We start from the raw sequence: 14,582 nt of genomic DNA, 5'->3' as shown, positions 1-14,582 counted from the left end.
TCTCCAGTTACCCGGAACACAGGGAATCAGTGCCTCTTCAGAGGGTAATTCTCCATTGAATATGGCCTTAGATCCTCTAATGATTAGTACAATCCCACAGCTCTGAAGTTTTATTCCATGTAGCAAGATGCTTATGGTTCCTCTGGGCTATTTGTCCACCTCCCGCTTGGGTTGGGGCTCTGACATGATAGGAAACTTTTTGTTCATTGAGAAGTGAGAAGTCTCCTCTAACATGGTCTGCTGCTTTATGACGTGCCCCCTCCCTGGTCTTTTCAGAAGAAGTCTTTCAGTGTCTTCACTGACTGCTTAGTGTCCTACTAGTTAAGGCAATAAATCACCTTTTCCGGACAAAATAATCGGAGATCAGCCTTTAGTTAATTAGCTCCCAGACAGTTTCAAACTGCAAATAATGATTGCTCAAGCAGCCTACAGGCCAAGCAGAGACTGATCCCTTAATTCCATTACCTAACCCGCGGACCAGCCCCGCACATAGCCTTCTTCTCAATACTTCTGTTGGCTTATTTTTTCCCCTCAGGAACCTGTCGTTTCTGCTGGCACAGTGGCCTCCCTGGCAATGGCATATAGAGGCGGAATCAGCGGTGCCAGCTGGATGAATGTCCAAGCTCGGGTTCGAGAGAGCTGCCTCGTCAACTAAAAAATTAGAGATGAAAAGACCTGGTAAATAACCCGATCCCCTCCGTCACCAGTGCCAGAGCATTCCTATGGTCGCCAGCTCTAATGACTTTAACAATGTGCCTCCTCACACTTTATTTGGAAGACAGGGCTGTCTCTTCAGTTTCTCTTTGGGGAGTTTATCGACTAGAATCTCATTTGACCAGAGTTAGTCCACTTCCCTCAGCTACAGCAATCCCATGAAACAGGCTATTTTCAGAGTCAATATAAATGTACAGGCAACATTTAAAGCACTTTATTAATGCAGCCATTCTGGCAAGGCCTATATTCAGGGAACTGTGAAGCAGGAGGAGAGCGGACACACATGAGCGTTGGAGATAGAAGCACCCAGTTAGAATACAGTTCTACTTAAGTGGGGAAAAGATTTTTGTTGTTTTCAGTGACTGTTAGTTATTAAATGCTTCCTGTGGGTCAGGTACTATGGTAAACACTATCCCAAAATCCTGCTAGCAAATGTATGAAATCGGTACTGCCATCTCTGCTTTAGAACTTCAAAGTTTAGTAAGTACGAGCGCACGGTCTGGGCTTAAATTGCCTGATTAAAATGCCAGCCCTGTTGCTTACTAGTTGTGACCTTGTGCCTGTCACTTATCCTCTCTACGCCCAGTATTTGTCACCTGTGAAGTAGAGATGATGACACTGACTGCTTTTAGGTTATTTTGAGGAATAAATGTTTTAATTTATGTGAACTGATCATATCAGCACCTGGCATGAAGCAAGCACTTAAATGTAAGCAGAGTTGATGAGCTAGAGATGGGGCAATTTGTTCAACGGCATATGGCATACACATTTAAACTCTGGTCAGTTCTATTGCAAAGCCCATCCGAATTATTAACCATTAGAATACACTGTCAGGACATTTAGCCTGTCTAAGCTTCAGTTTTTCTCACTAATAAAGTGGTGATATCATCATACTTCCTATACAGCCACTGTGAGGATTAAATTACAATAATGTGGGCAAAGATACTATTACAGACCATGGACCAGAGCTGCGGACAATCAGTGACAATGAATTCACTATATCTCTGCATCTATATCTATCTAGAGACTATCAGTATGTATCTCTCTCTCTCTCTCTCTCTCTCTCTCTCTCTCTCTCTCTCTCTCTCTGTCTGTGTGTGTGTGTGTGTGTATACAATGAATAGCTGTGTAGCCAAGTATTCACTTTTAAATGTTTCTTATAATACTAAAACTTCAGAATGGTTAAAAGTGCATTTTTATGAGTTTACTCCCATTTAAAAGAAGAATTGGATTGGTATACTAGATAATTAAAAACAGTTTTCTTCCTAATAAGGTTTTATTTTATATTTTTAACGTTCCAATGGTTTTAAGTATGTCTTTTCTGGATTTTTAAAAATAGCTCAACCAATGTTTCAAAATTGACTGAATACTTTTTCTTTCACAAATACGGATTGAACATAAGTTTGATGTTTATGTCACAGAAGGAAGAGACAGACAGTTATAACCTAGCAGGAAATGTTATGATATGTTTTTGCTGTTGTGCCTTTCTTTTTTTTGGTGTGAGAAAGGGTGTGATGTCATCCTGTCTCCACCCCCTGTGAGTAAGCCCACGGCACGGCTAACTGCAGCCGCCCGCCCCTGTCACCCGGAGACAGTCCACTTAAATGCAGCTCCAGGGCTGCGGGACACCCACCAGCATCACTCCCCGTGTGAGGTGGCAAATGCAACATGCTGTCCAGCTTGGGGTGTCTCCTTCTCTGTGGAAGTTTTGCACTAGCCCTGGGAAATGCACAGAAATTGCCAAAAGGCAAGTAGCGCTGATGTTTTGTGTTTTAGCAATAATGTTTAAGCGATACTAGTTTTGAAATGTTGACGTTAAGTGTGATCTGCTTTTCCAGATTTGGGGGAGGGGGGAATAGTGTTTTATAGGGTGGACAGTCTAAGTTCAAATGTGTGAAGGAGTTACTTAAACTTTTACTTTTTTTTTTCCCCCTCTCTCTGTTATTTACTTTTCAATTGGATCTCTTTATTACAAAAATAAAAACCAACTTCTTATTAGGTTTAGCAGATGTTCACAGGAGCTTGAATGGTATTGTGTCAAACTACAGTATTTGTATGTGGAATCAAATTATATAGATGAGCATTGTAGTCTGTTTAAAAGAGTGGTTTGGTGTTTTTATCCCCCTTCTCAGAGACTAAGCCAGTACTATCTTAAGGTTTTAAAGAAGCTAATTTGGAAACCTCGAATCTTTGGTGTAAACCTCACACACACCTGTTCACTTGGAGGTTTGAGGATCCTAGGCATGGCTCATCGGTCATGTGTTAATTCACAGACAGGATTCTCCAATGGAATTTGCATGAGTTTTGATCTGCTGGACAGGACACTCCCCCCTTTCCTGGCTAAAGTGCTCTCATTTTAGAATTGGTATTTTGTTTACAAATGTCATCGGAAGCAAATTAAAATTTTGGGAAACAATCTTTTGAGCCCCTCAGCATGAAAACAAGAGCTTTCCTTTCTCCTGCCTTTCAACGTAAATGTTACAAGTACTTTTTTTTGTTCCTTTGCAAAGGCACTTTCCGAAGCCAACTGCAGGTCCGAGAGGCATTTTATGGTGACAGACTGCTTTAGTCAGCAGGATTAGGAAAAATACAATGGAAAATAGTGGAGGTAATGCAGAGCCACAAGCTTGTCAAAACCCTGCTGGGCATGGAGTCAGAAAGCAAGGTTGCTAGTGTCAGATCATCCGAAAGAGCCTTCCTAGTGGATAGTTTGTCCCAAGTGACAATTGCTTTCTCCTCAGTGTGCTGAGTGAAAGTTGAATCTAGAGTTGTGAAGGCTGAAGGGTTTGGCTGGTTGATATTTAACATGATCACATAAAAAGTAAAGAAAAAGGCAAAGTTAAACTCTGATTGGATAATTTTGCAAAGAAAAAGAAAAACAAGTACACACTATTAGATTTTTATCTTCTATCAAGAATTTTGGTTTTTGATCATAGAAGTGTTGCAATAAATCAATTATGAGCCACAAGCACAAGCATTCAGAATTAATGGTTCCTGCTGCTGAAATATTTAATAAGAACACACCAGTTGAGAGGAATCCAGGGGTTTTCTCAGGCTCATTTTTTTACCTTGGTTTTATTTTACCTTTTATTCACTGTGCGGGGATGATAGTCACAATTTGTTACTGCAGATTTCTGCAAATTCCAAGTGATTTAATTATCATGTTGTAATCACTGGGTATAAATCTGTTGACATAATTTTTAAAAATATGTTATGGTAAAAAAAAATTATCAAAACAGCCACAAAATTCTTCTTTAGTCCCAATGCACTTTAATCTGAAGTATTTTTATCCAGGATTTTTTTGTAATTTTTGAAAATATCCATAGTTTTGATAATATTATAAAGTAAGTGGAAGTCTCCTTGCCTGTAACGCTATATTTTTTCTTTATTATGAAAGCTACGAAGAAACTTTCTTTTAGCTTTAACTGAAGTTGTCTTTCTCAAATTGTATTTCAGGAATAGGTGTACTGCCCTCAAAAGGGGTTGGGGAGCAGCTACTCTCTATCAATAACTTGGGGAGCACTCATGCTTTGTCTGCTTTTGGGGAGTCACAATAAACATAAGAATTTTACAGGTTCTGAAACTTCTTAGTTAAGAAACCTGTCCAACTTTTTTAACCTATTGTTTCCCAAACTCATTTGACTAAGAATGCTTTTCTGGTGGAATAGCTATAATATCTTGCCAGGGGCTGTCTTTCAGCAGAACACATTTGGGGAAATGCTGAAATAAACAAGGGAAAAGGGGATAACACTTTTTCTTCTTTTCTACTTTAGACTCAGCTAAATATAATTTGTGATCTAAGAACAGGATAGAATTTTGAAGCTAGAAAGTGCACTAGTGATCACATAGTTTAGTGTTCCCTGACCTTTGGGTTTACAAACCAGTAAAAATACATGTGTTTTTAATGTCAGGTCCTGCTATGGAGGACATTCTTGAATTTTACCAGGTAAGGATGTCAAAGGGAAAAAAATCACCATTGTTTATTAAAAATTAGCCACTTTAACAGATTTATAAAATAAGCAAATTTATGCAAATATATCCATTGTTCTTATTTTTCTCATTTCACCTCAGACTGATGAAGTTCATCACAGGCCAACATTTGGGAACTACTGACTTAATACAACCATGTATTTTCAAATTAAGAAGGGCAGGGGAAGTTTAGTAACTTTCCTACATTGATGGAAGAACCAGAACTGGATCCTGGGCTTCTGACTTGAAACTGTGTTTTATTTGAGATATACCGTATTTTCCTGCATATAAGACGACTTTTTAACCCAGGAAAATCTTCTCAAAAGTCGGGGGTCGTCTTATACGCCGGGTGTCATCTTATAGGGTGGGTATATCCCAAACTCTATATTTTAACTGGAAAAGTTGGGGGTTGTCTTATACGCCCAGTCATCTTATACGCCGGAAAATATGGTACACTGAGTGGCCAGATTATTATGATCTCTGAACACATAATAATCTGGCCACTCAGTATATATATATATTAGAGGCCCGGTGCATGAATTCGTGCATGGGTGGGGTCCAGCCAGCCTGGCCAGGGGGAGGGGACATAGGCGGTTGGGTGGCCTGCCTGCTGATCGAACTCCTGGTCGAGGGGACAATTTGCCTATTAGCCTTTTATTATACAGGATATACACTGAGTGGCCAGATTATTATGCACTCAGAGATCATAATAATCTGGCCACTCAGTGTATAATATAATATAATATAATATAATATAATATATATATATATATACAGGGTGGGGCAAAAGTAGGGTTACAGTTCATATAGAAAATAATACAACAATTGATAAATAATTTATATATATAAAAGCCTAAGCGACTGTTACAACCAGGAGACTGGACGACTGGATGACCAGCTGGTCGCTATGATGCACACTGACCACAGGGGCAGACGCTCAATTCAGGAGCTGCCCCCTGGTGGTCAATGTGCTCCCACAGCCAACCTCCCATGGTCAGACAACCTCCCGTGGTAACTCCCCCTGGCCAGCCAGCCCTGATCAGGACTGGGCGAGATGGCCCCCGATTGGCCCCGATCGCCAGTCAGGCCGAGGGACTCCACCCGTGCATGAATTCATGCACCGGGCCTCTAGTAATACAATAATAAACTCTGTGTTTTGTGTACTCACAACTGTAACCCTACTTTTGCCCTACCCTGTATATATATTTTGTTATTTATAAGAAAAAGAAGTAATTTTTAATAAGAAGTCACTCAGTGCATATCTTATGCATATCTAGTCACACACTTATAGAAAATAAATTATAAGAGTTTTGCTGCTTTTTAAAAGCTTAGAGTTGGAGACTATTATTAACAGACTTCTTGTTTTCACTTCTCAATTACTATATTCTTTGATAAATCATTTACCTTTGCTAAGTCTCAGTTTTCTCATCTGAAAATGGGAATAATGTTAATAATCACACAGTATTTTAGGATTAAATGCAGTAAGAGATGCAAAGCTTTTAGTGAAGACTCTAACATATAACAAGTATTCATTCAATAAATATTATTGGGTCACAGAAAAGTGGGTCAATACTGAAAAAAAATATGCATTCCAAATAATACATGTGTCCAAACTGTCAGATAAACCTCTTGGAGGATAGAAAATGTGGTGACAAGTTCTTGGCACAAAGGTGGGGCAAGTGAATAAGTGTTGCCCTCAATGAGAGAAGGCCTCTACCACATTCCAGCCTGACCGTTGTCAACACAGTGTTTGATTGTCGGTGGAAATCTGCACCTTTGCCTTAGGATCAGCTTTTCCCTGGAGATTGGTAAGGCCTCATGGAACCTCCAGGAGACATCCTCTTGCACTTGTTTTTCAGGAGGAGGATTATGCTATAACACACAGGCCCTAGAGAAGAATTACCACGTTGTTTTACACCTTTGACATCCCTGTGCTCCAGCTACCTCGCAGAATCTTTGTTCTTGGCACCATAAAACTTCTCCCCGCCCTCCGCCTCCGGAGTCCAGGCTAAAGTAAAAACCACAGAGAACACACATATAGTGAAGGAAGCCAACAAAAACTTATAATGAGACATGAGGGGCTTGACACACCTCTTTGCCGAAAATCCCGTGTAATAAGCCAGAAGGCAAAGGCTACTATTTCCAGCCACCTCTCAGTCCTCCTGAGGCACAGGGGCAGGGAGCCGCCACAGAGGAGCATCCAAGATACAAGTGCAATCAGATGGGCCGAGGGCACGAGGCTCTTGGGAGTGACTCTTGGCTTGTGGCAAAGGAAAGACACATCTGGCTCTTTGCCTCAGGTTCTTACCTGACAAGGTAGAAATCTCTGACTCCACGGACAACACACACAGGGGTGGATGATAACGACAATAACTCTCATAGCTATTAATAACTGTTATTATTATTATCACAGGTAACATTCTTTGAGCTCATATGAGTTAGTTGTGGTAATTTATGGCTAAATATTCTTAATGTGGAAAATCTAACTAAATTTCCAAGCTTTCCTATAAAGCAGGTGTTTTATTACTCTCATTTTATAGAGCATAAAAAATGTGTGCCTCAGTGTTTAAGTGATTTGCCCAAAGTCACTCAGCCAGCAAGTGGTAAAAGACTATACCTTTAATTTCTATGTAGTACCAATTCCCTGCTCCATGTAAAGATATGCTAATTTGTTCAAGTACCAAATTATAGTCCATATACATTGCAGAACTCCCGAGGCTGGGAAGACACAGCTCAGCACTTGTCTTCAGGGAGCTGACCAGTTACTGGAAGAGACAGGGATGTATAGGCATCATTACAATCAAGTGAGATCAGCATCTGATTTGGGAGAAGTACGAACAGCTTTGAGAACAAGCAGGAAAACCCAACCCTGACAGAGGATCAAGAATTATAAGAGAACTAGTGGCCCAGTACACGGATTCCTGCACATTGAAAGGAAATTAATTAGAAGAAAGATTTGTGTGGTAATTACATTACTGAAAAAAATTACATGTCAAAATAGTATATATAATATCTATAATAATAAACGTTTAATATGCTAATTAGACCGGACAGCTGAATGACCTTCTGGACGACCTTCTGGATGAAGCCGGGGCTGCGAGGGTGGAGGCAAGCTGCTGTGGCTGCGAGGGCCGAGCCCCTTGCATGGATTTTGTGCATTGGGCCTCTAGAAGTATTATAAAATTAAAATGTGTGCAATTGGCACCAGAAAGAGCTTTATATGTACCACACATGCACGAGTCAATGTTTATTTTTAAATTGCCAGTGTGCGTCCTATGTACTGGCCGGTCAGACAGTAGGATGGACGGGTGGTCGGTCACTTAGCCTTTTATATATATAGATATGGCACCCAAGTAGAGGCTTAGAAGACAATTCAAGTTGGGGTAAAGGAGGATGGTTAAGAGGTGAGGGGCCTTTCCAACAGGGATATGTATAGGGCCAGACCAAGGCAACCCCCAGGGGCCAGAGCTCAGTAGGTGTAAAAGTACTCAGAGGGGAAGCCAAGACTAAGAAGTCCACACAGGTTGCAACTTTGTCTTCCTTGTCTAGATCTACCCTGACTCCCCAAGATGGATCACATAGAGGCAATAGAAGGCAGTCTTTGGAGAGAAGGGCTCCTACATCTTGCTCTGTAAACTTTACCAGCCACTCAACTGGGGTCTGGCTCTCACTCTCCATGGAGACCTCCCATGTTGACAAAACAAGAATGTGTCACTCCAAGGGTCAACTCCATTTTTTCAAAGGGGATTGATAGTTGTGAGCGGCTAGAGAGGATTTCTTTCATCTCAGGGCAAGGAGGTTGTAGGTGGGGAGGAAAACAGTGAGGAGTAAAAATAAGCCTAGTGGGAGGGGTTCTGCTATTACTTGAGTAATATAATTTATGTATTGGTGGGACTGTATTAAAGAGTACACAGGAAAAATGGTTCTACTTCTACAAGAAAACAAAAAAGTTCAAAAATCACAGAAAATTAGCTTAGCATCTTTTATAGCTCTAACGTTTCCTGGAAGTTTTAGTGATTTGTTTGTCTATTCAACTACTATTTATTGAGCATCTACTAGGTAACACTGAGATCCAGCCCCTGCAATAAGAGAAACTTGTATTAGAAATGAAAAATTTTTTAAATCTCTGTTGTTGAAAGTATTACATATGTCCCTCTTTTTCCCCCATTGACCCCCATCTAGCCTGCCCCCATCTCCTGCCCCAGGTCTTCACCAGGAATATAAAAATTGATCAAGTATAAATTGTTTTGTACTAAGACTATCATATTTAGAACCCAAGGTTTAAAAATAAGGTTTGACTGTGTTAATTATACATTTACTAGTTTACTATCTTGATGAAAAGATAGTTAAAATGTTTTTGTAGGTTAATATCAGTTGACAGAAGATGTGTTTGAGACCAAAATGAGCTATCTGATGACAGGAGAGCCTTTCAGGAGATGTGACCAACCATGCCATCTGGGTCACTGTCCTCAGAAAGATTCCCTTTGCCTGTTCCCTAATTTTATAAATTGTCATTAATAAAGGTAGGTATAAGATAAAGAATATGGAATGTAAATAGATGAACTTAATAAAAGTGAGATAAAAGATAGATAGGATAATCTAATGTGAGAGACTAGAATAGTAAAATAAAAATATAAAAAATAAGTAGTATCACCTAAAGAAGGAACATACTAAAAATAGAAAAAATGGCATATACATATGCATTCTATTAAAGTTATGTTTAAAGAATATAATAATAATTCACCAAGTTGTTATATATCATGCATGGTGTTTAATGCTAAGTATTTACTATATAAATTATCTCATTTTATTCTTATGCCTATGAAATATATATTATTACTGTCTCCATTTCACAGGTGAGGAACTAAGCCTAAGGAATATGTTAATTATCTATTGCTGCATAACAAATTACCACAAAACTAGTAGCTTAAAACAACACATTTATTATTTCATAATTTCTGAGGGTAAGAATCAGAGTCTGGCCTAGCTGGGTCCTCTCCTTCAAGGTCTCTCACAAGATTGTAGCAAAGGTGTTGGCCAGGACTGGGATCTCATCTGAAGGCTTGACTGGGAAAGGATCCACTTCCAAGTCCTACAGCTGTTGGTAAAATTCAGTTCCCTGATGGTTGTTGGTTTGAGGGACTCGTTTCTGCACTGGCCATTGACCAGAGGTCACCTAAGTTCTTTGTCACATGGGCCTTCCTATTATGGCCACTTGCTTCATCAAAGTGTAAAAGCCCAGATGAGTCTGTAGGCAAGATGGAAATCATAATCTTATGTAGTTCAATCATGGAAGTGACAGGCCTAGTCCTTGCCATAGTCCATTGGTTACAAGCAGCTCACAGATACTGTCATACTGGTAATTACACAAGAAATGAATGCAGCAAGAGGGGATTATTAGGGGTTATCTTAAAGTCTATCCACAACAAAATGGGCAATGGCTAGAAAATTATATAGTGGAACTATGAATGCAGAAAATCTAACTCCAGAGAAAATACTGTTTGGAGCATTGATACGCCATCTACTTCCCACAGAATTGAGCCATTAGTGGCAGTTGCCAAACTGCCAATTAGTCTTTCAGATTTTTTTTTGTGTGTGTTAATAAAACAATTCTTCCATAGGATCTAGGAATCAAAACACAAAATTTAGGTTATACACAGAACATATTCTTAATATGACACCCAGATGCTTATAGACTAAATACTGTGGGTTTTCCCTCTAGCCCACAGTCTCTTATTGTGTTGGGATGGTCCCAAAGGCCTAGGAGGTACACCGTAAGAAGGGTAGTAAACCTCAAGGTTTCAGGCTATTTTGTGAAGGTTCTGTGGACAGCTAGACCGAGTCAGGACTCACTCCACTGCTCATAATGTTAGCTTGGGTTCCCCACCAAGAACCTTCCATGGTGAGATTTTTGGAGCGTGCCATAGGGTTCCCTAGTCTAACAAAACCCTGACTTGTATTCCTAGTGATTTTGGTAGAAATGTGGGAGCCTTGAAGCTAATCTGAGGATTTTAGGCCCTCTTGGTACAGCAAGCATCCCCTATAGAGTCAACTAATACTCCTCCCTGCGGAAGTCCGAAAAGAAGGTAGATGTATCGCCTTTATAGAACGTTCGTTATCATTCTCCAGTCATGGACTGTATATCGAAAGCCCATACGTAAGAAAGCCAGACTGAAACCACCCACTCCAAGCACCTTCTGGCCAGATTAGAAATTAATTTTAGAGAAAATTGAGGTCCAATTCACACCTCACCTGTCATATAACAATTCAAGGTTTTCTTTAAAAATAAATTTAGTTATGAGTACAAATACTATAGCATCTATCCCAAGTGTTGTAACCCATATTGCACGTAGAATAAATGAAACTTTCCAAAATATCAATACTGTTCTGCTTCCCTACTCAGTTATGATTTTATTAGTCTGAGGTGGGAGACTTTTAAAAATTCCTCAGATGATTCCAATGTGGCCAAAGTTGGAAACCACTGATCAACAGTTTTTCAAAAATTTGCATGTGTAAGTGGATGATAAACCTTTCTGGATAAGTGCAGGGTAAAATTTAGGAGTTGCAGTAAATTATTTTGCTATTTAAGTTTTAATATTAATTTAAAGATTTAATTAATTAATTAATTAATTAATTATTCACTGCTTCATTCCAGGATTTTAAACCATTATTTGAAAAAAAAATTGAGAATTTCTTCTCAAGCTGTATAAAATAAAGAAATACTTATAATTGAGATTAACATTCGTTTTTGGTGTTAAAAATGCTAATCTTTTACAAAATCTCAGAAGCCAGATCTAAAAAGCTATGGCAGATTGTGTTTTTCAGGACTGGACTTACTTTTGTTCATTTTGTCACTCAACTAACATTTTTTAAAAATTATCATATTAGGATTACAAAGATGAGTAAGACACTTCAAAGAATTTGAAATTAGTAGTATTTAAAATGACTTGGCTTCACCAAAGTCATTTTCTTTTAGATAAAACTGTGTCTTAATTCTTCAACTAACATTAGTAGGAGTTAACCTACCCCATTGCATTGCATGTACTAGCTTTAAGTGATATATGTGTGTTTGTGTGTACACACACACACACACACACACACAAACACACATATATCACTTAAAGCTAGTGATATATCCTACCTAATAATATAGTCTTACCTAATAATAGAGTAATATGCAAAATGACCGTACCTTCGCTACGCCCACAAGCCACGCCCACCAAACATTCCCACCAGGAAACCGGTGTAGGGACGTTGGGGTGTGGCGGAGCCCAAGGTCGGGAAAACCTCGGGCAGAGGCTTTCCTGGCCTTGGGCACCAGCCGGGAGCCTGCACGGATCGCAGGCAACCACGGGGGTCGGCTCCTACGATCCGTAGCAGGGAGGCTGGGGTGCAGCAGAGCCAAGGCCGCCGCCCGGGGCCAAGCCCCGACCCTGAAAGAAGGCAGAAGGCGGTGGCCACAGCCAAGGCCTGGGTCCCTGGTGCCAGCAGAAAACTGGTGCAGGCAGCCAGGTGAATGAAGGTCTATTGCACGAATCTTCGTGCAAACGGGCTGCTAGTATATATATATGAAAAAATTAATTCATGTAATATGTTAAGAAAAACAAAGCACCCCATGATCTCAGTCAATGCAAAATACAGGAGTTAAGCAAATGTTCAATAAGTTTCCGTATTCAGAAGGTCCAGTTTAGCTGACTTGCCTTTGGAATGGTTCCTTTAGTTGTGCAAACTATTTTATACATTCCAGCTCATCTTCTTTCTGTTTTATGCTAAGGAAAATTTGTGGGCATGTAAGATGATTTATAATCTGAAACATATTCCACTGTGTCTCCCATACAGTCTCTCCTCTCTGAGTGGAGAACGAGCCATTGCCAGGACATAGCTTGGGGGATGCCTTGCTTCCCACAAGTTGTCAGAGTGGAGTTGCAGATTTCCTTTCTCCTTAAATGCCATCCTTTGATTTTTCCATTCTGCTGGTTGATAAGAAAACATTCTGGTTTTCCAAGGGCCTTGCTGAGAATCCACTGTGCACGTGTGTGTGGGCGTGCGAGACCTAACAGGCTTTCCTTCTCCGAGAGCAGCAGATTCTGTCGTTGAAGGAGGGGTTTGGGGCGGCTGCCAGAGTCATGCTGGCAGAGAACCCTGGAATTCAGTCCTGTTACTGATATGCTGGCAGGGGATACAGGACAGAGTTTCCTTCTCCTTTCGCTTTCCTAAATGGAGTTAAAGCCAGCTCCAGTCAGGAAGTTTAGGACAAGGAATCAGAGAGTCTGAAGAGCACCCCCTCCCTGGCTCATCCTCTTCAAATACCCACCCGATCATGTGGTCACAGAGTGCTTCCCTAGGTACGCACATTTTCACAAGAGTTAGAAGATGTTCTCCGTGGAGTTTCCTCTAATCTGTAGTGTCATTATGAACAGGAAAGATAAATATTGGCAAATAGCGGTGGGGGCTAGTAGGGGAAGCCCAGGAGGAAAGGTGAGCCTGGGCACATGTCCTGACCTCTCTCAACATCAGATTTTCTTCCTTGAAAAAAGGGAATGATAAAGATAACAGTTCCCTTTTGAGCCTCCACTAATAAATACTATCAGGGTGACTTTAATGGAGTTTTTTGGTAGTAATGTACTTAACCTAAGGAAGAGGAGATGTGAGGACCAGACACATTTTTTTTCTTTAAATTTTTTAACTTTTCAATTACAGTTGACATTAAATATTATATGAGTTTTCGGTGCCATTTATACAACTTTAAAAACTTTTTACCTGCTGTGGCAGCTAGAAGTCTGGTCTCCTGGACACGGCCTGAAAAGACACTGAGCTGAAAGAAAGCCGCTGCTGGATGTTCACGGTGACTGTGTCGGGGCCTGTGTTGTGTAGCCTCCGTGGCACGGGGACTGAGGAGAGGCGCCATGGCTCTATGGATTTTTTAAACATAATTCTTGCTACCAGCATTCTGCTCCTATCTTGGTCCAACTCCCCCTGCAGGGTTTTGGAAGGTCCTGCTCAGAGCAGATTTATCTTTTATTGTGAAAGATTTGGGAGCACAAGTCGTGGTCTTTGGTCATGTTTTTTCCCTCCACATATTCTTGGGATGCAGGTCTGTGTACTTGGTTTTCCCCTGGATGCCTGCTGCAGTCTGTCTGGCTGACTCAGGTCCTGGGTTGGTCTGATCAACTGGCTGATCAGTCCCTGGTTAGATTCTTTTTCCCATCCTCCCTCTTTTTTATTCCTAACCCTGCTTTCCCTTTAGCCTCTTTCTCTCTTTCCCTCTTAATCCCCTCCTTTTCTCTTTCCCCCTTCTTTGAACACCATTAGAGTCCCCAGAACTTCCTCCTGGCTTCCACCCCAGCTTCTGCTACTGGCCACGTTGGCCCTCATTCATGCCTCACAGCTGACTCTTCATCTGTTTGGTTATAGCAGAAATCATCCCTTTGGAAGACAATGCACACTTTTATTTTTATTTTTTCAAAGCAGGAGTGGGTGTTTCCATGTCATGCTAAATGTTCCACTTGATTGAAAATACCATGGTTTCTCACTCATTTATCTTGGCATCAGCAAGCTTGCAAAAAGCACAAATCTCCATTCATCTGATCAACTCTGTGCATGTCTGATTGGACAAGCCATAACTATGTACTAGTATTAACACTAGTTCATTCTTAAGAGGTTTTAAATATGGCAACAACATATGCATGATAAAAGCCAGATATTACAGTGTTATTTTGTAAGATCACTTTTCGATTTGCTTCTGGATTTTTGTTCCATTGTTGCTGTTGGAGTTTGATATTTTGAAGAACTTGCAAAGAACTTTGCAGTTTTCCAACGGCTCATTGAGTTGGATCTTTAGTTCAAATGCCATGTTTCTCTTCATTTGACTGGTAGCCAACATTTCCATGAAACCAAGT

General features: G+C 40.4%; 1 protein-coding gene across 2 annotated transcripts in view; it reads left to right on the top strand.

Annotated features, from left to right (window-relative positions):
• Positions 1-2,329: 2,329 nt before the first annotated feature.
• ABI3BP (ABI family member 3 binding protein) overlaps positions 2,330-14,582 on the top strand; it is a 256,673-nt gene continuing 244,420 nt past the window's right edge. For both annotated transcript variants that reach the window (XM_054714049.1, XM_054714048.1), the window contains exon 1: positions 2,330-2,461. In XM_054714049.1, coding sequence (XP_054570024.1) covers positions 2,383-2,461 — 79 coding nt within the window. In that variant the 5' untranslated portion in view covers positions 2,330-2,382. The remainder of the gene's footprint in view (positions 2,462-14,582) is intronic.

This window comes from Eptesicus fuscus, chromosome 3 (assembly GCF_027574615.1).
Source record: "Eptesicus fuscus isolate TK198812 chromosome 3, DD_ASM_mEF_20220401, whole genome shotgun sequence".
NCBI lineage: Eukaryota > Metazoa > Chordata > Mammalia > Chiroptera > Vespertilionidae > Eptesicus > Eptesicus fuscus.
Note: the sequence above shows the minus strand (reverse complement) of the source record. Positions and strands in the feature narration are given on the sequence as shown.